Source organism: Falco biarmicus, chromosome 11 (assembly GCF_023638135.1).
Source record: "Falco biarmicus isolate bFalBia1 chromosome 11, bFalBia1.pri, whole genome shotgun sequence".
NCBI lineage: Eukaryota > Metazoa > Chordata > Aves > Falconiformes > Falconidae > Falco > Falco biarmicus.
The window spans coordinates 19,631,661-19,657,906 of NC_079298.1; the positions used below are offsets into that span (position 1 = coordinate 19,631,661).

Consider the following 26,246-nt stretch of genomic DNA (forward strand, 5'->3'; position numbering starts at 1 on the left):
AAATATTGCTCTGCAAAATGCTCTCAGTTAAGGTTTCCTCTGTTAAAATTAATCACAAAAATTAGTGAAGATCAAATTTCAGAAAAAGATATGAACATTGTAATGGTATTTGGAAGACGTCATTAAGCCATTTAAAACTCTGCTCCTTGAGAAGGTAATTCCCATTTTTCGTATCACTATCAGTTTTAAGACTAGTAAACATTTTAGTACCTATGGCAGAGTTTCTTGGTAGAATATCTTTTCCAGCAAGGAGAGGTCCTGATGGCTCTTCCAGAGTCTGAGTTTGGTAGCTTCCAGCCATTACAGGCTTAGATAATTAGACAACTTAGATTTTATTATAGCTTGGCATTTGCTCTATTCTTGTGCTCTTAGCTGTCAGAGAGCTAGAATAACAGTGACTGTTGATTATCTGTAGCATGGCTTGTTACTTTATATATTTCAAATTGTACCAGATCCTAAATAACAAATGTAAAACTGCTGAGTATGTTTAAATGTAATACGTACATGGAGATTACATCCAGATGATATATTTCATAGACCTATGCTAAAAAAAAATTGTATTATTTTTAACCACACCACCAGTGCTCTTCTGCCTTACCTCGTGGAAGCTGTCCGCGAGCTCCCAGCCCGCTTTATGCATGGGGGCTGCAGAGAGAGACAGAAACAGACTTTTCTCCTGCATTTCAATCGTACCTGTGCTGCCATTCAAATGTCAGCGTTTTACTTGCTATATAATTGGAAACAAAACACATCTACGGTATCCTATGTTTTCCCCAAGTGCGTTTTTCCTAGCTAGGCATTTTTTTCCTTAAGGATTAAATGGTTACTGGGCGCCCGCCTCCGTGGTCCAGCCGAGGCCAGGGATGCAGAAGCGGAGGAGGCCCACAGGTGGCGATGTGGTTAACGTACACCTGGGCCGTGCTTCCCAGACCCGAGTTACCAGCCGGCCCGTCAGAGGGAAGCCGCTCCGCGCGCTCGTGCCAGCGCGTATTTGTAAATAAGCGCTGCCGGCCGGGGTGCCGTCCGCCGCCGCGGGTGCACCGCCCTGTGCGAGCCGCCGGCGGGAGCGGGTTTGCAGTACTTGGTTGGCTCGGACAAGGGGGAGCCGGCGAACTCGTGCTTCAGCCACGCTGCCATCACCGCGTATTTGACAGCAGCCGTGCAGCGGCGGCCCCGCGCGGTGCCGGGGTGCCCTGCCCCCGCCGCGCCGCGGTCAGCGCCGGCCTCTGCGCGGTCCGGGCCGCTGCAGCACCGCGGCGCCCCCCCCCCCCGCGCGCGCTGCGGTGGCCGCTGCTGACGTCAGCGGGCTGGAGCCGCCGAACTGCCCGGGGAAGTTTCGCTGTTGTTGCACAGCTGCGGGCGGCGCGTGCTCTGCCCGCCCCGGGGGGCGCGCGGTGCGGCAGGGGCGCGCGTGCCCCGCGCCAGCCGCGAGCCCTCCCGACAGCGCCCAGGGAGGAGCTGCCCGCGGGGGTAACGCCCGCTACTTGTGTTGCATTTACGGGTATTTTTATCATTTCGAGGGTCTTTCTTAGCCGCACGGTACTGCCGTACTTCCGCTTATCAGGCGTGCTGCCTTAGGCCTCAAAGCCGTGCGATCGGTACGTGGGGTTTTGCAGTTCTAAGTGCCCTGCTGAGCGTTACTGCCTCTGACCGGCTGTCAGCCCCGGGCCTCTGCCTCAGGAGCGCAGCGGTCTTCCCAAGTGACGAGCCGCGCCGCTGCCGGCCAATTGCGGCAGTTTAACCCTTCTAAACCTTTACAGGGCGCTAATGATAGCGGGCCTGATCCGGACGCGGCTTCCTCAGCGAAGCGCCCCGTCGGTTTCACCGGGGGATTTCTGTAAGCCGGTGCCCGACACGGCCGCCGCCACCCGCGGGGCGCGCCGGGCACGTCCCTCACGGCCTCCTCCGCGCCCCGCCGCGGGACCCGCTGCCAGCCCGCCCCGAACGGGGCTGCGCGGCCCCGGGGGCAGGACGCGGCCGCAGCACCGGGGGGCACCGGCAGGGCGGCGCGGGCCGCACCTCCCCTCAGCGCCCCCGGCCCCGCCGCGGGGGGAGCGCCCAGCCCGCGGGCAGAGCTCCGGCGGACGACGCCGCCCGGGCGGAGTGGGCCTGCCCCCGGCGGCGGCCGAGCCCCGGGGCGGCCGGGACGGCCCCGCGCCGCCAAGTTTCTCAACTGGTGGCCGGGAGCGGCGCGGAGCGGGGCGGGGCGGGCGGGGCCCCGGCGGCGCCCCAACGGCCGCGCGCGCGCCTCTCCTCAGCGCCCGGGCGGGCGGGCGGGCGGGCGGCGCGGCCACCGCTGCCCACCTGACTCCGTCCTTCCTCTCCATTCCCCTCCTCCTCCTCCTCGCCCCCTCCCTTTCTCTCCCCCCCCCCTTTTTTTTTTTTTTCCCCTCCCCTTTCACTCATTCCTTTGTCTTCTCGGGGATTGGCAGGTTTTATTATTCCGCCTGAACAAGCCGGGGGCGGATTGGCTGCGGCGGGCTGACGGCGGAGCCGAGCCGGAGTGTAGTTGGGATTCTGCTCTGTCAGTAACACATGTGTGAGGGGCAGCGGGAGCACACGCACACGGACACACGCGCACACACACACGCACACGCGCGCGGGCGCGCGCAGGGACACACGCACTCACTCCCTCGCTCCCTCACACGCGCTCGGGCGGGCGGAGGGGCCGCCTCCCGCGTCCTGCCCGCGCCGCCGCCGCAGGATCCCCGGCAGCAGCTCCCGCCTGGCCCTTCTCAAACTCGCCGGCTCTCGCCCTCTCCTCTGAGGCGCCTCGGCGGGCCGCGGCCGGCCGGCTCCGCGCCGCGGGAGGCTCGGCAGCCGCCACAGCCCAGAGAAGGGGGCGGAGGTGGTGGGGGGGGGCGGGGGGGGAAGCGGTACAAAGTGAAGCCACATTGCCAAACTTACCCGGCGATTGCAGCAGCGAGCGGCGGCGGCGCCCTGCGTGTGCAGCTCAGCGGCAGGGACTGAGCTCTGCAGCTCCCCTCCCGGGAAGCGGGAGCTGGAGGAAGGACCCAGGCAGACGCCTCTCATAGAAATATCTATATTTTTCCAGCCTGGGCTGCCCCTTACCGGGCGGGGGGCTCCCTCCAGCGCTCCCGAAAGCCAGAGAGAGGGCGAGCGCTGTGTTTGTTTCTTTGCAAGGAGACCTCCTCAGGCACCCCGAGCGACGTTGCTCCCCGGCCTTTTGCAATATAGAGGGGAAGCAGGTAAGAAGTGCCGGTAATTACCCCTTATCTCCCCCGTACGTGTGCGCGGTCGCATGCCCGCGCCCCCTGCCCGCCGCCGTCCCGCGCTGCCGCCGCGGCGGAGGGGCCGAGCGGGGCGCCCCGGGCGCCGGGGGAGCCTCGGGCCCCGGGCATTGTCGCGGCCCCCGCGTACAAAGCCTGGCGGCGGCCGCCGCTCAGGGCGGCTTTCCTTCCCCCCTTCCAGCTGCCGCCGGGAAAGGGCTCTGCCCGCCTCGGCTGTGAATGGAGGGGCCGGGGGGGGGGCCGGGCGGGGGGGCTGGGGCACCCGCTTCCCCCGTAGTAAACACTATTCTGAAACAGTGGCAGAAAAGATCAAAGTGAGCTCTCTATTTCTCTTCTCTCCAATTCCCTTCCTGCCCCCCACACGGTCTTTTGTTTCAATCCAGGAGAAATCCGGTGAATCACCTAATTAAAACCAAGACATGAATTAAGCATCCATTTTTGCACTACAAATTGCCAGCTCTCCGCTTGTCCCTCCCTTGGTCTCCATTAAAAAAACACCAGAGACGCTGTTAAAAGGGGGGGGGGGGGGGGGGGCGGTATTTTGCCTTTAGCTTCCAGCTCTGCTTTCTATTTCACTGATTCCTATCCCAGGACCTAAATTGCTTGGCTGTGTAATTACTAGAGTAAGCCTATTTAACTTAAAAGCTTTTCCCCCCCCAACTCTAAATGAAACTTGATGAGGGCCCGTCCTTAGTTATCAAGGGAGTCACTTTCTGGTCAGTCCTCTTGATTCATCTTTTTAGATTTAATCAGCATTAAGGTATTGCTTGTCCTTAAGAGCTTTAGCTTAATGGGGTTACTGGATGGTTTTCTCAGTGTAACGTTTCCCGGTTTATATTTATATATATTTGCCTTCGACAAAGACGGGCTAAGGTGGTGGCATGGAGTCTTTCTTCTAAGAAATCCGGAGTGATTTAAAGCGTAGGGAAACGGTTTAAAGACTCGAAGCAGGAAATGCAGATTCATTTAGGCTGTAGCTGGAAACTGTAACAAAAGGCAATTCCTTGAACAAATGCATCAGAAATCAATTTACATAAAGGTATATGATGCGTTCGGATAAATGCAATGCTAATGGCTTTTAGAGTGGTTTTCTTTCCAAAGTCTCGGGGTTTTTGTTACAGCTTAATTGGTGCAGTTCTGGTTTATTGTGCGGTCACTGGACTTACCTCCAGGTACTCTTTCTGAGGAAATGTGTGTTTAAAATCGGTCTCAGTTCTCTTGCTGCTGCAGCCGAGTTGGGCCAGTGGCAGGAAAAGTTCGTCCTCGCTGCTCTGGAGGTATCGGTCTGAAGGTCCTTAGCAGATAGCCAGATGCCTCGGCATGAGCACATACGGCTTACAAAGGACAAAGACAAAACATGCTGCTTAATTGGCAGTAAATAACTTGATCTTTTTATAGTATAAGTGACTGGAGGAACACCGGGAGTTTATTGGACTCTGGATTGAAGGCAACAAATTAATCGGTTTAGAGTAAGCTTTATGAATTGATTCCTATATTATCTCTCGGTTGTCCTGCTTGCATAAAGCATTTATTAGAAAGTGAAAAATGCCCTTAGTAGCAGTTTTGGGGCGGCCAGAGTAACTCCAGCCGGAGCGGTGCACTTCATTATTCTGCTGCTTTCCTATGGTCGGTAAACTTTTTTTTTTTTTTTGGGATAACAAAGCTTTAGCATTTAAACTGCTGATCAAGGGCAGATTAGGGAGACAAAAGTTGAGTATGTTTGTGTAGGAAGTTAACAGGCGTCCTAAAGTTCAATGATCTATTATTCAGGCCAGTGTCCTCAGTCTGGAGTGTTTTCTCTTGGTGTTTTGAAGTCTCCAAAATGAAACAACAAACCACCAAAAATATAAAATCCCGATGTCGGGACGGCCGGTCCCGAGCCCCTCGTTACCGCCCCGAGCCTGCAGAGTCTCTCCTAGACTGAAAAACCAGTTTCACAACTTTACTTTTTTTTTTTTTTTTCACTCTTCACACACTTTTTTTTTTTTTTTTTTTTTATAAGCAAAACAAACCCCGGGACTGTTCCTGACTTGTGAGCTGCAGCTGCACAAGCCCGGAGCGGGGGGGCGGCGGGGCGCGCTGTGCCCCCCACGCCCGCCGGTGCCCCGCCAGCTGCGCGGCCGCGGGCCTGCCCCGTGTCCCCCGGCGCGGCGGGGCCCCCGCGGGGTGCGGGGTCGCCGCCGGCCGTGGCTGACCCGCCTCCGCCCCTCTCTCCGCGCAGGCCATGGTGAACCCCGGCGGCAGCTCGCAGCCGCCCCCGGTGACGGCGGGCTCCCTCTCGTGGAAGAGGTGCGCCGGCTGCGGGGGGAAGATCGCCGACCGCTTCCTGCTGTACGCCATGGACAGCTACTGGCACAGCCGCTGCCTCAAGTGCTCCTGCTGCCAGGCGCAGCTGGGGGACATCGGCACCTCCTGCTACACCAAGAGCGGCATGATCCTCTGCAGAAACGACTACATCAGGTGAGGCGCCAGCGGCGCGCAGCGGCCAGCCTCGAGGGGCTACTTCCCCCCTGCACCCTGCCTTTCCCCCCTTGTTGCCCCCCTTTATTTCTGGCGGTGGGGTGGGCTGGCTCAGGATCGCGCCTTCATTAGGAGCGGAGAGACGTGCGGGTGCGGATGTTAGCGCCTAGCCCAGGGCGCAGTTGCGACTGCCAAGTGGAGGGAAGAGTTGAGGGGGGGGGGTGTGTGTGTGTGGAACCACGACTTGTAACTTTAAAGTGGTTTGTCAGCACAAAACAAGTCCTAACTAAAAATAAACAGCAATCAGAGAGGCTAAATTAATCTGCTTTGTTGTAGTGTTGAAGGAGAAGTGTGCATATCTGAACGGTAAATGTTAAAATAGTAGGGCTTAAATAAGGCTGTGGCAGAGGTGCTAAATAATGAAATGCCTGCCTTTAGTATCTGATTAATTATGATATTTACATAAGCACCTTTAAACTCCTTTGAGTGGAAACAGAATGACTCATTCTCTGTTCTCCTTGTGAAAGAGCTGATTAACCGTCAGTTGGAGGGCCACCGATTCTTATAGCCAAAACCAGTAGTATAACGTGTGTCCTCGCATTGTTACAGCGAGCCTTTGAACTGACGTTCTTCTTAACTTCCAGAACAGAAAATGCAGAGGAGAGGATAGGAGGGTTACACTTTTGCCCTCTATTTCTTACCTCTTTCTTTTTTGAAGCTGTTTGCTTTAAATGCCACAGATTTGGGTAAGGGGAACTAGGCCTTATTAATCTCGCATCTGTTGGGGTACAGTGAGATTATGCAGAGTATCCCTTCCAACAAGTTTCCAATATAATTAATAGAAAGAATTCATGAGGTCAGGTGCCCGTACGATCTTTTCAGGTGAACTCAAGCTACTTAAACTCATTAATTTAAAAGGAGGCATTTTGAAGGATTACACATTTAATTTGAGTAAATGGTTTGATAGACTGATGCACATGAATGCTTCAAGGAGGTGTTTTATTTCAACATTCGGTAATTAAAAAAAACAACAAAAAAGCCCCATACCTTCCCAGCATAACCAAAACAGTTAAAACAAATTGTGTTTTGTTTAAATGCTTCTGGCTTCTCATTTACAGTAAATGTCAAGAGTTTGACCCAGGTTTTTCCTTCTCCTTGATGGCAAACAAGTTCCACTTCTTTCTGGGGGAAAAAAGAAAAATCAGCCATCAAAGGTTACAAGTTTGCTTATGTTGTAAAACTTCTGTTTCACAGATCTGTGACTGTACTGATGTGTGCGTATGTTTGGAGACCTCCTTGGTCTAAAAGGACAGAGTTAAGGCTTGATTACTCTGATAGTGCAGCCTCTGTCCTGGTACGTGGCTGCATCTCCAGTCAGTTAAATAGATCAAAGACAGCCCTCACTATCTTTGAGGAATGAGAACCTTAGCTTTGCTAGTTTGAGAGATATTTTTAGAGAGAAATGCTAGAAAATCAGCACATGGTGGGGTGGGGGTGGGGGTTGTTTAATGGCGCTTTTCGGTCATCATCCTAAGCAACAAGCCTAAGCCTGGCAGAATTGTAATTAAATAGAGCAGAACGGTGTTAGGGAAAGTCTCGTTTGAAGTGGAAAAATTGACACTACTGTTAAGATGCACTGAATAGTACAGATTCATCACTCGACCAACACCATCAAACAAACCCTCATGTCTGATTACTACTAATTAAAAAGAGAAGATACGTCCACTGTATCCCAGAGGCAAGTTCAGGCAAGCTTATCACAGTCCTCTGGTTTTGTGTTGCCAAAAATTAATACTCGTTTATTTTAATGTAGGCGATTATGAATAGGATGCTTTATCAGATGAGGGTTTTGAATTGATCTCCTTGTTCTATCGCCTGACTTCTCTTTAGATCTGTGTAATTTGACTTGCAAAAATAACTCTGACAGATGCTTGCTGAAACTTGAACTGGACACCGTACACTCAAGATGGGGTAGGACGGCCTGGCCCTGCCAGGGCCGAGCTAACTTGGAGCTTTCCTGCTAGAAATGGACTTCGCAGGTTTCCACGTGGGTCCTGGTGGCATGAGCGAGGCCCCTGCCCTTCTCTTGTGTTTAATGGCCTGTTTGGTTGTGGAGGCGATGCCACCCCTTTGGCATTGACTCTCCAGTTCCCCTCCGCCATCCTCCCCCCTCTTAATTTCCTGTAGGGCTTCTGGGGTGGCACATTCCCCTCCCCAGGCCAGAGCCACGGGCACGGCTCTTAATGGGGGGGGGGGGGGGGCAGGTGAGACTCTGCCAACAAAATGAGAAAGGGGATTGATGGGCCCGGCAGGCGCCAGGTGAAAGGGACCTGCCTGCTTCGGGCCAGGACCACGGGGCTATTTATTAATGAGCTTTTTAGCCGCCTGAGGTTGTACATGGGGTTTTTTGGTTGTTGTTTAAACAACACAACACTCCCCTTCCCTTCCCCACCCCCCCGGCAACAAATTAGCCGTGTAGCTACGGCCGCAGCTTTCGTTGAAAGCCAAGGTTCCTGGGAAAAGAGAGGGAGGCGAAAACCCCGGTCCCTTCCCCTCCCTCCCCACGGCGAGCAGCGCTTGCAGGGAGGGGAGCGGAGCGCAGCCCTCCCAACCTTAAGATGCCAGATAAAGCAGCAGCGTGGCAGCGAATCCGCACAATTAAAAGCTTTAATTAGTGTCTCCTCCATTTTCTCTTAGTTCTGATAGGTTTTATCTAATGAGATCTGGTCCCTGGCTTAGATCTGCTCGGAATGACGTGTCCGAAATGAATGAGAGCCGCGTCGCAAACAAAACATTTAATTAACAAAATTGGCCTCTAAGAGCGAGCAGGGAGTGGTGGGGAAGGGGAAGGGGGGAGGCTGCCCAGGCGCGTCTTAAAGGGGCAGCGCCCGCGGCCCGGCCCCTCCCCAGGCGCCCGCTCCTGGCAGCGGCGGGGGCGCAGCCCGGCCGGCCCCGTGGGCGGGGGGAGCCGGACCCGGCGGCGGGGCGCCCCGGCCGCCCGCCCGCAGCCGCAGAGGGGCCGCGCCGCGCCGGGGAGGGGGCCGCCGGGCTGCGAGTTCATTTCCCTGGTAATCAGCGGCAAGCTGCTATATTCAGGGAATGCTGTCCCTTTAATTGAACAGGCTAGGTAATTAAATGGCACTTTTCCAATAGGACGTGCTAGGTAAATCTAATAGTTGGTTATTTAATATCACTTTGAAGTCTGCCCACTCAAGCACAATGACAGCACAGGAGCATGTGAACTATTAGCTAGGAAAAAAAAAAAAACCAGGATCTCAAAAATTAATTAAATCGCATGCAATTTAGGGGGAACGTTTATCTTGATTTGTCATAACAGAATTAATTCAAGGCCTCCAATTCACTTGGGGGCAGATCTGTTACTCTGAATTAACCAAGCGTAATTTGGCTGTTTTTTTTTTTTTTTTTTTTTTTCTCCTTCCCCTTCTCTAATGCAGCACTTGCCATTATGCACAGCCCCCCTTTTAAGTATCAATAGCTTCTGGTGCTTTTAAGGTGCTTGGTCTCTAGTTATTCTGAAGTACCTTTAATGGACTTGGCTCCAGGCATAATTTCTGTGTTGCCTTTCTTTGTTACATTTAATATAGCTGGTGCAGAATTTAGATTCAATATAGGGAATGTACAGAAACACCAATCGCTTCTGGATCAGTAGGTCTGGATGTGCATTTCTCTTTGCTAGGGCTTGGAGTTACATATATATGTGGGCACAAATGTGCACCCTGTTGTGAAAGAATCAGAGCACTTAAATCTGTCTCCACAATTTTGGAAACAACTGGAACCTTATTTTGTTTCTGTAAGTTGCTAGAGATGTGTTTCTACCGATACTGAATTTTGAGCAGCAAGATGAGAAATTGGGCTGAAAAGATTTCTTGCTGCCTTCGTTCCCACTCTTGTGGAAGTTCTAAAAAACAAAAAACCCCAAACCAAAAACAAACAAAAAACCCCCAAACCAAAACACCAGGAGTGTTTGGGGGTGTGGGGAATGCTGTGTTGGAACCACACAGTAGTTAATTTAAGGTGGCTCAGTAAAATGCTGCTGAGTGTAGAAGAGCTGCCTTGTCCGTATAGGGAACCTCTTGATGTTTGTGATTGATTGCATTGCCCAAATGTTGAAATATTAATGACCTTCTTGGACTGAGGACCCAAAGAGGAAACTAAAACCAATTCTGTCATCACAATTAAAGAGTCCCCTGGCTTTAATTAGCCTGACCTGGGGTATCTCTACCCATTGCTGCAGTTAAAGAGAAAAGAGCCCATTAAAGTCCAGTCTGAGACCGATAGCTACTTAATTGAGCACCTAAAGCCTCAAGCCTTTTAAATCAAATACTGTCCTGGACAGTCCCCCCGGTTAGATAATTAGCTCTCCAGCCTCTCAGAAACCATGTGAAACAACTTTTTCAGTAACGAATAGTTACTGTGGAAGACTTCCTTTACTGGTAAGGAGGAATAACATTTTTTTAAAAGATAGACCATTAACAGGAAAAAGGTTTTTACAGAACAAAGCCGTAAAACTAGAGAAGGAAGAATAAGCTTCATTTTCCTGGTACATAATAGAAAGCTGTGGAAACGTGTTCTGACTTGGCATGTAACTTTTAGGAATTTTAGCAGAAGATTCGGCTGAAGTGACTTTCCAAACCAGAATTGTTCTGGGAACATGCTTAGGGAAAACCTAAGATGTGTGGAAAGCCTCTGGATGAGTTTGACTTCATTTATTAGGATTCACAGTCATTCAGGGTGCACGACCACTTCTCATCAGAGAGAATTGTATAACAAATGAATGCTTGATGAAGACAAGTAGTGCAATGAGATCACTGTTCTGAAAGCTGTGCTTTCAATTGGGTGGTGCAATTGTATGGGGATTGCAGGAAAAGAAACCACTCGCTACGTTCAGATTCTCCTGGACAAGTGACAGTGTCTGTTCGTCTTTTCCTTCCTTCCTCCACCCTACCCAGCAATACCCTTGAAGCTACCCCCTTGCCCTAGGTTTTCGGATCTTTGCTCTAGAAATGTAACAGTGCCTTGCTGCCTCCTCTTGCAGTGCTTCCTGTGCACCTTTTCTGTGTGCCAACTTCATTGCTAGTAACAATGGAGGAAGAAAAATGCGTATCGTAAAGCTTTGGAAGTAACCTCAATACATCACGTAACTACTCGGAACTGGTCCTGATTTAGAAGATGCCCTAATAATGGACCCATAGTTTCCAGACAGTTTAGTCCCTTTGGCTGGAGGTCCTGACAATGTATTAGTTCAGCTTTCCCTTTGTAACCACTGTGATTCTGCAAGAACGTGTCAATGTGTCGTGGATCTCAGACTAATTAGTTTTGAAATGGAGTTTTGATTGAACTCTTCAAATCGATGCTGCTGCAAAATTTGTTTCTCAGCTTCCTATTAAAAGCCATCTTAAGGGGCAGTTTTACTACTCTCTTTGTCGTTCAGTCGATACATTTAATAACAACTTACAGGCTATTTTCAATAAAGTGGCGACAGCAAATTAGTACTTTGAACATGACAAGCCTCCTCTGCAAGCTCAGATTCTGAAAATTCAAAGCAATTATTTTTATACAGAGGCACGCTGCAATCATTCAGATTACGGGTATTCTGTTGTAATGCGTCTCCTAGGTTGACACAAACAGAATTTTATGACTTTATTTGGACAGGAAGGAGATGCAAATATTAATATTTATTATGACACCAATACGCTAATTTGTAAATCCTATTACTATGTTTTACATCGTGCAGAAAAGTGGGTCTGTGACCCTGCCAGCTAGTTCAGTTTCCTTTTTTGCTGCAAAATGATTGTAGTAGTCTTTATAAATATTTGTGTATATTAGAGACACGCGCAAAAGCAAATAAAGGTTTTCTAATTCTAGCTAACGCAGCCTGTAAAAGTAGAACTCAATAATCATTATTGTATTATATTTTGAATCGATGCGTTGTGCCTTTAAATGGATTTGAAGAATTATGTATATATTTTTCTTCACCACTCTTCTGCCTATTTCCCCCCTCCCCCCACTGCGTGTGCCCCCCCAATGGCAGATGTTGTGGTCTCATTTGATTGCATAGGAAAACTGCAGTGATACAGCAAACACCCAGAGAGATATGATGACAAATGGGTCCAGATCCCGGTAAATTACTTTCTGCTCAAATCGAAATTTCATTCAGTTTGTTGCTAGCAGAGATGAAGTAATCTAAATTGTGGACTCAGGAGCAGATAGGGGGAAGTTGGAGCAAGCATTTCATTATCAAGAGAGAGAGAAGGTTAGGATGAAAGAGATGAGCAGAGGCAAATCTAAAGTGTTGACACCATGATTGAAAAGGTTAACCCATACACATTATATATCAACCTGGATAGCAGAGAGTTTCTAATGGAAACTCTGCGCTGATGGAGGTTTACTGGAGTTTCAATACACTGAGCATGATGTCTTCTTAGATATACAATCAAATCCTCTTAACCCTTTTGATGACTCATATCTCAAGATATGATTAAAGTACAAAAGAGTTCTTCATATAATTTCAAGGACACAATGCATTTAAACTCCAGTCATGAATTGTATCTTTTTTTTTTTATGATGAACCCAGTAATCTGATAAAATGTGTGTAGTACAGAATTGTTTGTGTTTCTAGAGGTGTAAGTCAATATTTCTGATTAAATCCTGTGTAGCCACATCCAAGGTAGGGTGAAGGCACCAGTTGTTACACAAAACCATACTTTTTCATATTATGACACGTAAGCAAGTTGGAAGACAGGGGTCAGAAGTCTGAAATAGTTGTGTAATAAACCATTGCAGTGATGCGCAAAAATGCTCAGAGCCTCCTGTGTATTAAATTATTCATGATCATCACCTCTGTTTCAGGTTATTTGGAAATAGTGGTGCTTGCAGTGCCTGTGGACAGTCCATTCCTGCTAGTGAGCTGGTCATGAGAGCACAGGGCAACGTCTATCATCTTAAGGTGAGGGGGTTTTCCTGTGTATTTCTTTTTAGTAGCCGATTAGTACTGCCGTGCTTCTTTAGTATAAAAATCTGCATTTGCTTATGAATGAAATGCAAAGCAATAACTAGAAATATGAGTATATATTATAAAGCTTCCCTCAGTGTGTAGCTTTGTTCCCTCGTAATCGGTAAAACTATACTTGAGTTATGTACTGCATAGTCCCAACAGGTAAGACTAATGCCATATTTGGAGATGCTAGAAACCAAGCAGCTCCATATCTCAACTGTACTTGCAGTCTCTGAAGTGTAATTTTCAAACCTGCAGCATACTTAATTTGTGCTGTAGTTTCACTTGCTGTCTCTTTCCTTTTTCAGTGTTTTACATGCTCTACCTGCCGGAATCGCCTGGTCCCCGGAGATCGGTTTCACTACATCAATGGCAGTTTATTTTGTGAACATGATAGACCTACAGCTCTCATCAATGGCCATTTGAATTCACTTCAGAGTAATCCACTACTGCCAGACCAGAAGGTGAATACTCAACAATTACTAATAAGCTTTATTAGAGCTAAATGAAGATCAATTTCTTTTCGTTCTAATAGCGGACATTCCCCACCCCTGCAAGGAGACCCTTAAGTAACTGAACTTACCCTACATAACTTAGGCATGGGGAGAAAATATTAACCCCTTAAATACGACATATAGGGTGGGTCAGTTTATTTTGGTTTGGGCATGTGTATCTGTAAAGCTGTTGAACTCCTTATGTACAAAGCGAAATGGAGAGCATGCGTTAATATAAACTCTTAACAAAGAGAAGTATTTTATTTCATAATCTTGAAATTAAGGGCTCCAAGAGAGCAGGTTTCTGTGGGAGAAAAATTAGATCCTTTAATATGGAAATAAATGTCTTGTGAAGAGAAGGTTCCTGAACTAAACCAATGCATTTCACTTTAATATTAAGGTTTTAGTTGAGGAGGCATGCTGGGGTACTCTTTCAGAAGTATTTTCTTGTCTGTTTTGTATGTCATAACTCAGATTTAAAAACCAAAAGTGCTATTTTCTTATCGCTCCATAACACTAATAGCTCAACTAGAGATTGTGTATCTCTGTGGTTGATAGCTCTTGGTTTCTAGCTAAATGAGTAAATAATGACTGTACAAATCATATAGAGAAAAAGGAGGGGAAAAAAATTCAGATCAACAGTTGTCCTGTAACTCTGAAACTAGATAGTTTTAGATCTATTTTAATCTCCTTAATAAGTCCTAAAGCTATGCAAGTGAGTGCATTTTGATAACTGCTGTGCCTAATTTGTAACAATTACTGTCAACCTTGAGTTAAGAGACTGTTCATTCCACCCTGGTCCAGAAAAGAGTGAATGTATGACTCTTGCACATAATTTTATTCACATCATATTTCATACTGATTATGTATTGATGACATTGATTCATTTACTCTTTACAGCGCCACTTGCATGGATATTAAATCTTATTGACCACAGATGAATTTTAATTTCAGATTGGTGATAGATTTTTCCATCAGCTCTGATAGTATATTTGACTTTTTCATCATTAACCCAGGCAATCACACAGCACTGAGTTATTGCAATGAAACAAAAAGTGCACACTTCAGTTGGTAATTCTTTATAGATTTACAATAGGAACTTCATTAATGTCTGTAAGGATCACAAAAAATAACATTTATCTGCAAATAGGAATTCGGAAGATTAAAAAAATCTGGGACAAAATGCTAGGCTGATCTATTCTGTAATGTACAGAGTATTTTTTAGTGCTTTTAGTTAGCAGAGAAATACGTCCAAGAAAACACAACCTGTTTTTTTCATTTCCATGATTTTTTTGTTGTGTTGCTACATTTCAATATCTGTGTTTGCTTTTTTTTTCTCTGCATAAATTTGCTGATTAATTTTAAGTATTATTTCAGGTCTTATACAGTGAATGTAATTACATCAAAATAAAGCATGGACCTTTTTTATTTACTTAATTTGTCAATCGAGGTGATGAGGGAGTTGAGTACAAAAGTCCTATATAGTTAGGCAGAACAAAGATAATTAAGATTGGAGGAGAATGTGCAGCTTCTTCTCAAGGAAGTACAAATACAGTTAAAGATTCATAGATTTATGCTGTTGTGAATTTTAATGAAACAAATCTGTAATATAGACTAGCTAGCAGTGAATCTGTTAAATGAATATTTATAGGTATCCCATTTCAAAATATAGGTAAAACCATTCATCTTTATACACTGCAGTAAAAGGTTTACCATTCTGAGAGAGTGGTTTATCCACTTGTCTTCTACGAATGTAAAGTTTAATGTAACTTCAAATAGGTGTCTAAATTGTCATTTAGTTTTATCAGTTTCTTACTATGCCTTAGCAAAACATAAAAATGATTTAGTTGCAATAAAAGCAGTAGACATGATGAGGAACATAGAACATGGAAAAGAGAAGTAAAATTGGACCAGGCTTGCAGAGCTCACAACTGTAGACACCTGGTAGAAGCTAAATGCAGAGAAAATGGTGAGAACAGGCTTTTATTAGTTCCTGTCACCGACTATTAAATGCATTGCTACAGTCCATGATGAGGCATTGAAGAGGTATTAATTAGGGAGATGGCTGGGGGGAGAATTTTTTTTGTGGTTTTTTTTTTGTAACGTAATCTCTCTAGGAAATGGTGTAAGCTTTCCTACTGAGAGGAGAACCCCACCTGAACCCCAGAAAACTGGAATGTAATTGAGGAGACAAGTTCATAATTCATAGATTTGTCAGGTTTCTGGAGTTTTAGAAGCTACAGGGGCAATTGCCAAACGAGTCGGGGTTTTGATGTTGGCTTTTTAGTAGTCTAAAGATGTTTACATCAGAGATGTTTTCCAGAAAGCTGTGTATTTTAGGGCCGCTAATTAAAAATGTTCTTCCACTATGACAGAGTTGGCTGTAACAGATACTTTTTGTTAAATGTTAAAGATAATCAGTCTCCAGGTTATTCTGCTACTGGAGATCATAGACGTAGAACATTCACAGGGTTTTTTATTAAACTGAAGAGATTGAGACATACTGCCAGCATTAAAACACATTTTTGTTGTGTATGTGAAGGTGGCAGTTACGAACTCACTATTGTCTTAATATGGTTCACAGGTTAATACCTATGGGTGATCGGTGCAGGCAGAAAGGGTTGCATGACCTAACTTTGTTTAAAAACTTGCTTTTCTTTTTAAGGAAGCAAATGCAGTGACATTGGCTATTCCTGCCTTTTGCTTCCCTGAGGCAATTAATGCATGTCAATTGTAACTTCCCATGGCTTGCTGTGTAGTTTAAAAAAACCCCGTTTTCTCCAAGCTTGGTACTGCTTGCCTGCAGAACGCAAACTCTTAGTTTGTGACGTCCTGTGTGCTGTTTCATTTGGAGGGGCTGTATTGTCGAGAATTCTCTATGCTTTTTTGGTAGCGGTAGTATTCCTGTAGTATTTCTTATTTGCAATGGTATTACCACCTACTAAAATTCAATTTTCCACCAGTTGGCAATGTTTGTAGCAAACAGTTGTCTTCAGCTTCTATACTTTTAAATAAAGTATGAGTTAGATTACGTATCTCAGAGAAGATCTGAAAAATCTTCTAGTTTACATATCACTCAACAATTCCCTTGTAGTTACATAATTGGTGTTGTCTGTGTCCATAGTAGAAGATATTTGATGCTCATTTATTAAATATGCTTGCTGGCTGCTCCCTAATCTTTGTTCTGGACAGACAAATTACCTTTCTCACACTGAGCTTCAGCTCTGGGGAATTAAACCTCCAAGCTTCTACTACTTTAATTAGCTTGAAAGTGGGGGGTTGCAGTTACTAATAGACCTCAGGCTTTTAGTAACTTAGAGAAAGGGTGAAAAAAGAACTTCCTGGGAAGCACAAAATGTCATTTAAAACCCATAAAAATCTAATATATATTATTTCATTTTGGTAATTGCAAACAGATTGTATTTGAAGACTTTGGATGATCACTTCTATTTTATCCGTGAAGGTTTAGATTTTTATTGAGTTAGACACTTTTAATTATCACAATTCATTAACACCAGTGTGAAAGCACGTTTGACTTCATATATTAAAATGTTTATGTAACATTAACTAACACACCAGATGAGGAATTTTAAATGGGGAGGGGGGGAATCCTGAAATATCTATATTTAGCTCTTGTGCAATGCAGCATATTAACCAAAGTTGCCTTGGGAGGATATTGGCTGTACTTCTTATTTGCTTTACACACTATTTCTTCCAATTATAAGATCATATTACTGGCTTCTTCAAAGGCATGGCATAATGTTTCTTCCCTTTTAAAAGGGGCCCAGAAAAACCACCTTATTCACTGTACAATTTGTTACCAGAAAGTACACTTACTTATTGTTGTCGTCGTCGTCTCTCCCCACCCCCCCCACCCCCACCCCCCCCGCCCCTTTTAGTAGTGAAACCACGGAAAATGTTTGCTTTTTGCTATTTGAAGTTGAAACATTAGCAGTGTGAATGGATAGTGTAGAATGCCTTAATCAAGTCACAGTTGGAAAGTAATCTAATAAAAAAGAGATTAGTGAATAAGGAAAAGACAAAAGCAGTCATGTTGTAGTTTCCTATCTCAAATTTAGTATTCTAGCTAAGATACCCATTTTTATTTCTTACAGGTCTGCTAAAAGGTCAGAGTAATGCAGAATGCGTGCCTTCATCTCAAATTTTGTTCATCACAGATGGATCCCATGTCTCCAAGTAGACAAGTCACCTTTGTAGCTAGCATCAATGCCAGCTCCATACCATTGCACCTTCTTTATTCTTGATTGCCCTTCCCACATTTATTGGTGTATTAAAATGACTGAATATGAACATTAAGGACTCCATGAACCTGGGCTAATGGGAGACTGTAGAGAAAATGAAAAAAGATCCACCGGAGGACATCTGGGGGGGGGCGGGAGGGTGGGGGGTGGGGGGGGGAAGATGACTAATGAAGCTAATTAAAAGAAGCATTGAAATCTGCTTTCTACCCTCATTAACAATTAGCAGGGCACTGGCCAGTTTGTACCCTGTGTTTTACCTTAACAACATTCTATTTGCTCTTTGTATATTTAAGTGTTGTAAGGAAATGTGTTTCAATCAAACTGAACATGAGATAAAGATGTGGCTTTTGTGATATTCTATCACAAACACTTTTATTGTATCTCTGTAAAATACAATGTATGTATGCATGTAAGTGTTTTTGTCCTAATGTTGCTACTTCCCATGGCAAAAAAAAAAAAAGAAAAAGGAAAAAAAAAAGTCAGGCTCATAGCAGCTACTGTGTAGAAATTTTCACCTACTTCTAATTTGCTGAATGAAGAAAAATCTTTTATTTGTGATATTTTCAGAGACATTTGCTCTAGTATGGTGTATTTAAATAATAAAAAAGTAAAACAAACAACTCTGAACTGAGTATGGGTTTTAGAAGCTTTGCTTTTATTATTTTTTTTTAAAACCCTACGTTCAAAACATTATTCTGAAACTGTAACTTATGCAGTCATTACCTTAATTGTCAATTACCTTTAGAAGTAGCTTTTTGGTTTGGACAGGTTTTTTTTCTTACGCCAGTAAAGAATCTGTTAAACTACTTAACCATGCTACTTTTGGCAAGGATACAGAGCACTACTTCAAAATGATCTTTATTTTTCATTGAGAATCTTAATTCTGGTAACAGCAAGTACATTATAATTCATATTGCAGTGAATTATGGTACGCGTGTAGGTATCGTGGTCTTTTTCTATCCAGTTCCTTTCTGCAGAATCATCTGTGTTAAGGGTGTGCATGTGTCTGTGAGTGTGCAAGCATGAGAGTGTATGTATATACCATGAAAGGTCAAAGAATAATAAAATAAAAAAAAGTCTGTACCCCATGCTGAGCACTAGAATTGAGTATTCGTAAAAAGGAACACAAAAGCTATTCCAGCATAAAGTTGTGTTTGCTGTGGTAAGAGACTAACTTTTCAATGCTGATAATCCTAGGGAAAGAAAAATGCGTTTCCCGGGCTATTTCCAAGAACTAACTGATCTCAAATATGATCTGTTCTCTGGAAGAAGGGAGCAACTTCATTTAGTGGGTTTTTCCCATCAGCTGCTCAGTGGTAGAGCTGTGCAGAATAATTTCAAGAAAAAATTCTGACTTTTCTTGTTTGCAGCAAGAATACTAACTCAAATCTGTGGCTTTGCGTGGCTATGCTATGCCTTCCGTCAGGAAACTGCAAGCACCTAGAATGTGCCTCTGCTGCAATTAATAACAAATCAATATTAACTACTCTGTTGGAGAGTAATACATCTGAAATACATGATGATTACGTTTTCTTTTTTAATTCTGTTTTTGAAAAGGTGTTCACTGTTCAGCGTGCTCAGTTATGGAATGAGCTTGACTGACTTTTGTTGTGATGCCGATACACAAAAAGCTGATTTATAGATTTGTCTGTCTAAACAACCAAAAGCAGATTTTTTTTCCTTCAGATTCTACTTCGTGACCTCTAGTATATTGGAGGTCTGCTGAATTTCTTCTCTTAACACTTCAATGCTTGAGGAAAAATAGGACTGTTGCAGAGAAAAGAAAACGTCGTAATGTACAGTATCGGACAAATGTACAGTAAAGACAAAAGAATACTTGCATAACATAAAGCAATAAAATTACTGAAGCTATACATGATTTTTTAATTAAATGCACTTACCTGTTTTTTAAGTAAGTTTCTAAGCTTTTTGATCTGGCATTAAAGTCTTTAGGTAGAGTTGTGCAAATTGTGCTGCTTCAATATCTTTGCAAAGACTTGAAGTCCTATGAATACAGAATTCAAGTATTAGTGAGACTGTAGGCATCTTTTTATATTCTTTCAGTATAAGCATTCAAGGTACAGCGTTTAAATCTAACATGTACAGATCTTTGGTTGTCCAATATAACCTAGAAGTGCTAAGAAGATAGCTAATAACTTCTAGTAAGTAATGTAGTATAGCATTTAGTGATGTAGAGGTTGAAGTTCATTAACGGCTTTAAATAAACTATTATATGACTCGTTTGTAAAGCACTGCTACCTATTTAATAGCTTACTTTAAAAGCATTTCTTAAAGTTGCAGACCTATAAGATTACAAATGTCACTCATGTTAGCATAATCCACATGCAAGTGATGAAGCCTTTGCTTTGATGTGCTAAATTGGAGGAGGACTAATGGAGCTATGAATATACAATAGAACATATTTAAGTAGTATTCTTGCTTTAGGTAAAACACTTCCTTGAAACCAGAGGCGTTTCAGACAATAAAACAGGCTTTAATGGGGACGGTAGGTGTGGATAGAAGGCTACTGGAAACACTTCCTTATGTGAAAATCATTTTTTTAGGAGATCAGTAAAGAAAAACATGTATTTGTTCACCTTTTATCACATGCATTTGCTACACTGTGGCTGAAATACACCCTCTGCATTTAGCGCCACTGAAAAGTCATACAAATAATCATTCAGTAAAAGCTTCCCTCACTTTCAAAAATGAATGCTGTTAAAAAAAAATCAAAGGAAATATTACTAATCTGAAATCATCCCCATGAACCTGGATAAAATGCTCTGTCTATACTGCATCTAAACGTCTCAATCATATAAATTGTCACTCTTATTAATGAAACAATTTTGTAAAAAGATTGCCCTCTAAATGGGTTTAATGTTTTTACCTATCCAGCTGTCTAGTTATGAGATTTACGCATCCTGGCAGGCAGTGGGACATTAAGCGTTTCCAAACCAAATTCTGTTTGCAACAAGATACTGTCTTTTCAGTCCTACATGATTTATCTTTAAATATTTTAACAGGTTATGCAGTATCTTATGAAATATAAAATAAGAATGTCTTACCAAAATGAAGCCTATGAAATTAAGTCACGTCCTTAGAATATTAACCATACTGAGTTTCTCTCCCTTTTGCCCTGTTAGTTAACACCGATAAAATTTGCATAATCTAATTTTAGGGTAAATACTTAAAAAATTTAAAAATCACATATGGTCATAGTATGACTTGCTATCAGGTACCGTCAAGAATTTCAAAAGATCATTTTATTATTTATTTTTTTTTTAAATCAAATTCTTTGGCTGGTAGTTACATGTCAAGTGTGAGGCTTTTTGCAAGGATCTACATTCTGAACAGCTCTATTAAAATAACAAAATTGAGATTGGAGCATATATGTGTATATATATGTATTTTAAATATATTTCTTCAGTGTGAAATTACGTGTTCCAAGTCTGATTTCACGGCTTGAGCCTCCTGTACACGAAGTACCAGGTCACCATTGTTGCTGCTTGTTACTTTCAGTACCAGGTGTATGCCTATTGTCAGTCCAGTTAAGCCACAGAAGAGCTTACTGCAATTAAATAGCAATTTGTTTCTATGAAACTGCAATTAAAGTATTACTGATCAGCCATTTTAGATTGGCAGCGCTTTGACTGCATGTTAAACAGTGAGGAGCTCTCCATTTCTTTTTGCAGTCTGAGCTGCGAGTAACAGTGAAGTGTAACATGCTCACCTATGTCCCTTGTCAAGTTGAAAGTATGAGTCCTCCGTAAAGCACTCTGATCTCATCACGAACACGCTGAGAGCAATGACAAGTCAGGGCTGATCTCTGTAAGTTGAACTTGCAACTTACAGGACCTGAAGTTATTACTGTTTTCTGTTCCTGTGTGAGCAGGGATGTACACGCTTCCTACAGGGGATGTTTTCAACTTCAGATTGATTCTGTTGAGAATGGGCTGCAAGTTGTGGGCTGCAAGCCAATAACGTACTGCAGGTCCTGACTTGTTAGAGCTATGTAAACAGGGCTACTATATCTCTTTAATCACAACTAATAAAAGACTAGAAGAAGCAATCAATTACCTTGTAAGTTGTTGGTTGTGGTATTTTTAATAAAAAGCAGAAGTTCATCTGACATGGCTATTATTTTCACACTCGTGGAACAGATGAACCATTTTAAAGCAATCGAGCTGGCTTACCTGTGCGTGCCCGGGCTTTGCTGGCAACCACTGGCCCGTGACCGTGAAGTTCTTGGGAAGCCACGGTGCTCCTGCCCCCAAAGCCAGCAGCACCCGCCAGCTTCTGCCTTGAGCCCCCTGCCAAGCTTGTAGCCATTCGTGGTTGACTTGAAATCTGAAATGTAAATTTTTGGTGCAAATTAAAAACTTGTTTGTAAGAATTCAAAGAGGAATTAACTTTGTAGTGGTAATTATATTTCTTAATTATCGCCATATTTTGACAAAGTCTGAGACATGTTGACTGTAGTTCCTGCATTTTTGCACAGCCGAGGCTGTAGACATCCTCATTCCTTCGCCAGAGGGGATGACATCACACCTGTGGCATGCATGAGATAAGTGTTGCTTCATTTAGGAACGGCTTCCTGCCTCTTGGAGATGTTCCTGGGGGGGGAGATGGCTTCGGTCCTAGTCCTGCAGTGTGACCCACCGGCATGGCTGAGTGCCGCCGAGCAAACCGCTGTGTCAGATGGCAGATGGGTGCCAGGGGTGGCCGTAGGTGCCAGTGAGTGTGGGCCCTGTGCCCCGGCGAGGAGCGGGTGACCCGCCGGCCCTGAACCCGTCGTGCAAACGGCCCCGCTGACAGCCAGTAATTCATTCACTGGCGGGGACTGGTCATATGTCTGCACCCAAGGCCTGAAAAAAGTCCTGTTTACTGGAGACAGACGTGACTGTGTTGAGGATTTTGGGTTTTTTTTTCCCCTCCTCTGCGGATATTCCTTAACAAGTCAGGGTCTGTTGTGTTTCTTCCTTCAGCAGTAGTTCTAGCATTAAGTTCACAGTTTTTGGCATGCAGGAGGCTACACAGTTCAAGGGGGAGACGATAGGCTCTAAGACGGCAGCCAGTGATGTACGCCTGCCTCCGTCCTGCCCGGTGGCTCACGTTGTCTTTCTGCCCCTGCTCACCTCCTGCTTGTCCACTGAAGGGCAAGCAAGGGCTTGGCACCACAAAGGCTGGAGCTGTGGTGGTCTTTTTTTTTTTAACAAGGCCTCTCAGTGCTACTGTATTAAAAGTAATAAATTGCAGCATTTTAGTGACTGGAAAGGCATGTGCAGGCCATAGCGTGAAGTGTTTAGCCGGGTCAGAAAAGATATAAAGTCCAGTGGCTGAAACAAGAGCTGTCCCTGTAACAGGGTGATGCTTTAGGAAAGCTATGCGGGGGCTCAGGCCCCTGAAAGACCAGTCCTGAAAAGTCCTGGGCTTTCCAACAGTGAAGCACTCGTATGCAGGAAGGCTGGAAATGTTAATAGGTGCTGAGTAACTTTTGAAAAATTTGAGCTTAAACTTCTTTCATATTCACCATTCTAATACAGGTCTCATAGACCATTGTGCCATTTTCTTCGCATGTGTAACATCACTCTCACATTTTTGTAATCATTTTATCTATTTAAGTCGGTTCCTGGCTACATTGGATGTTCACCTCAGCTTACGAACACTGAGCATGAAAGTAAGGGGTTTTATAATTATTAGAAATGTTTTAAAAAAAATATTTTGCTTTTTAGGATCTTTTATTCACTGCTATGTATTTAGCTTCAAAAAACCCAAACCAAAACAAAAAATCTCAATAATTCTTGTTGAAACAGCCCTACAAACAATAGCATTAAGCCCAAAACTAAGCTTTAGACATTCTTGCCCCAAAGGATTTTATTTTTTTGGTGCAAGAGAGCTATAACGGAGAGAAAATGGACATTCTGAAAAGACTTACTCCTTCTGGTTGGGTCCCAGACCCAGTGAACATGCCCACGAGGAGGGAGCTGTGCGAGGTTGGCAGCATGAAAGCAGCCCGCGCAGACACCGCCTGCCCCGGTGCCTTTCTCCCCTCTGGTGCTCATTGCGTCCTTTGCTCTTAAGGGAGTGATGGCTGTTGGGCAAGCTGAAGCTTTCCGTGCGCAGCCAGGTTCCTCTGCAGCTAAACCAGCTGATGGTTCTTTCTCGCATTGTTGGAATATGCTGTTAATTACATTTTGAAATATCCATATACTTTTCCTCTTAGGGGATCTTACAAGCAAGCTTTTCGCTAACAACTTCTGTGGTTCGCCATAACCTCTCGGAATAATCATCGGTTCCATTGAACTTATGCCAGTTGTTTTGTTAAACTAAATTGAAAGAACAGGGCCTATATTAATTCTCGAAAGGCAAGAGATTGCCCTGTGATTTGGGGAAATCTTGATTGCTTACAATATGAATAAATGAACAAGGCAGATATTAACTTTACACCTGACTTCAATTTCTTGAGCAGTGGAGAAATGTCCAGTAGGAGGAAAACCAATCCAGCTAAAACTCATAAGCCAGCCATTAACAGGCTAATTTTATTGTACTGTAAAATCATCAGCTGCTTATAGAAAACAAAGGGGCAATGAATGCAGTATTTGTCTTTTATTCTTAGAAAAAAAACCCTTAAGATCAAACAGCCCCTAAAAGACTGAGCTGATATGCATCCCACGTACATATTTTTGGATATCCTCTCATATTCATTCTACTGATGTATTTGATAGGTAATTATATCAGCCATATCAAGATGCTGATACCAAATAGTGGAAGACTTCAGTGTTTTGCCATAAAGCTTATATCCCTAGTTACTGCACACTCATCATCAGACTCGGGATCTGCAGCAATCATTCCGAAACTGTAGTTGATATTTTTGTGCTTACACCACATTTAAAAATTATTATTCTTGCTTCATCAGTTAGTCTTTTTAGCTGCCTTGAAAAAAAAAAACCATATTGCAAATGAGCTACTATTCTTATTTGTTGTTTTAAGAAGGGTAAGCACTGAAGTATTCAAATGGAACAGATTATACCTTTAATTACATCCAAACAGGATGCTGAGCTGATTTTTCTATTTTCCGTTTAATTGCTATAGTTCAAAAAGATATTGCAAATTTGTAGATGAATTATTTAAGCATAGCCTTCTGGCCTCTGTGTTTACGAAAGAGACCAAAGGGGCGGGGTGGTGGTGAGTTTGTAAGAAAAAATTTAAAGGGGAAAATTGCCACTTCCTTACATCTTGGGGGAGATGTTTTAGCTGGATAGATGTTTTATGCTTTCTGGGAGTATCTTGGGACTCCATGGGATTTGTTTGTATCCCAACAACCACACTGGGACGCCCCCCATCCTGCCCCATGCCGTGGGTAGCAAAGTGCTATTTTTTCTCTAACCTGCTCACTGGTGAGCGCCTTTGCTTCACGGATGCAACTCCAACCAGCTACCCTTTTCGTGGATGTGCTTGATCTCTGTTCTCCTACGTACAAAATGAGAATAATGAAAGAAAACACAATTCATCACTTCTTAAACTAAATATATTTCCATTTTGTTTGCATACGAGTGTGTATATATCATTCACCGTATATATTTAGAATATGTACTATGACATTACAGCCAGTGATAAATCCTACTCGCTTACTATATGTGTTATTTGCTGCAACATTAAGCTCAGTAAGAATTTTATATGTAACTTGTACCAAAACTAAATATATTGAGGAATTGATGCACAGTTGTAAACAAGAGCATAACTTCCCGCTTCAACACAGTCAAAGGTGGCAGCTTGTGTGGCAATTCTTTTGTAAACAATTGCAGACTTTCCAAAGAATAAGCCAGTTAATTAGATTTTTAATGATGTTTTTTAGAAAATAGCATTCTTGGAGGGGACGGATGGACCCTACAACACTAACAAAAAAAGTAAACCTAAAGCCTGTACTGTATAAAGAAATGCCATGCGTGAAAAACTGAATTGTGCTGGGCCTAGCTCTTTTGCTCCCCCCACCATCTTTTTTTCCTTCTACTGAACTTGCCTGTGTAGAGTATTTTTTTTTTTATAGCTCTACTGTGAATTCAAAGAAAGATGACACTGGCACAATCTTTTAATTTTTTTTTGGTGGATTATCTTATTTCATTATTTTCAATAGTGCTAAGTATGTGCTACCCACTTAGAGAGCTGATGCAGTGCATAGCAAAGCTCAAGATGTCCTCTTAAATACACAAAGCTTATGCAAGGCTGTGACACAAGTAGGTTTTAAACGCTAGCAGTGTTGGCAGCTTTGAAGGGCTGATACAGCCTTGCTGATACGTCACAGGTTACATGGAGAGATTCAGGGAGAAACTGAACTAGCTGGAGTAAGAGTAGTACACAACTTTTATTGATGAAGTTCAGGGGAAAGAGGCACTGAGGGCAGCTGTATTAATCCCATAATAACTTGAAATATAATCAGTATATTGCTGCAGGGATGGCTAGGGAGGGAGGGAGGTGGAGGTGTCAGGGTTTAAGTTCACAGGCTTTCCCAGTTCATTAAAAAGTGAATCAATCAGAGAAACAGGCTGGCTTTTCAAAGGGCTGGCAGTTGTGAACGGGCTTCGGACGTTGGGAGGCACGCAGATGGTGCGCCCGTCCTCGCGCAGAGGCTGCTGGAGCTCAGCAGCCATCCATTTGAGGAGCCGGCTGTGTTTTACCTTGCTCAAGCTAGTAAAATGTGTTATAATGTGCTAGGGGAGATTCTGGCTGGATTTTGTGAACTTAAAAGCTAGGCAGTGTTGGTGCT

At 44.0% G+C, this 26,246-nt stretch overlaps 1 protein-coding gene and 1 long non-coding RNA gene across 5 annotated transcripts in view; one reads left to right on the forward strand and one right to left on the reverse strand.

Annotated features, from left to right (window-relative positions):
- Window positions 1–1,657: 1,657 nt before the first annotated feature.
- LMO4 (LIM domain only 4) lies at window positions 1,658–18,102 on the forward strand. Its single transcript, XM_056355558.1, has 6 exons — window positions 1,658–1,837; window positions 3,056–3,209; window positions 5,473–5,711; window positions 12,582–12,678; window positions 13,035–13,190; window positions 17,336–18,102. Exons 3-6 carry the CDS (start codon window positions 5,476–5,478, stop codon window positions 17,342–17,344), a joined length of 498 nt encoding a protein of 165 aa, XP_056211533.1. The 5' UTR covers window positions 1,658–1,837; window positions 3,056–3,209; window positions 5,473–5,475; the 3' UTR covers window positions 17,345–18,102.
- Window positions 18,103–19,117: 1,015 nt separating this feature from the next.
- The window catches only part of LOC130156777 (uncharacterized), a 520,457-nt gene continuing 513,328 nt past the window's right edge, over window positions 19,118–26,246 (reverse strand). For all 4 annotated transcript variants that reach the window (XR_008824606.1, XR_008824605.1, XR_008824603.1 and 1 more), the window contains 4 exons: window positions 24,870–24,952; window positions 21,676–21,829; window positions 19,384–19,487; window positions 19,118–19,249 (listed from right to left, as the gene is read on the reverse strand). This is a non-coding gene — a long non-coding RNA (uncharacterized LOC130156777). The remainder of the gene's footprint in view (window positions 19,250–19,383; window positions 19,488–21,675; window positions 21,830–24,869; window positions 24,953–26,246) is intronic.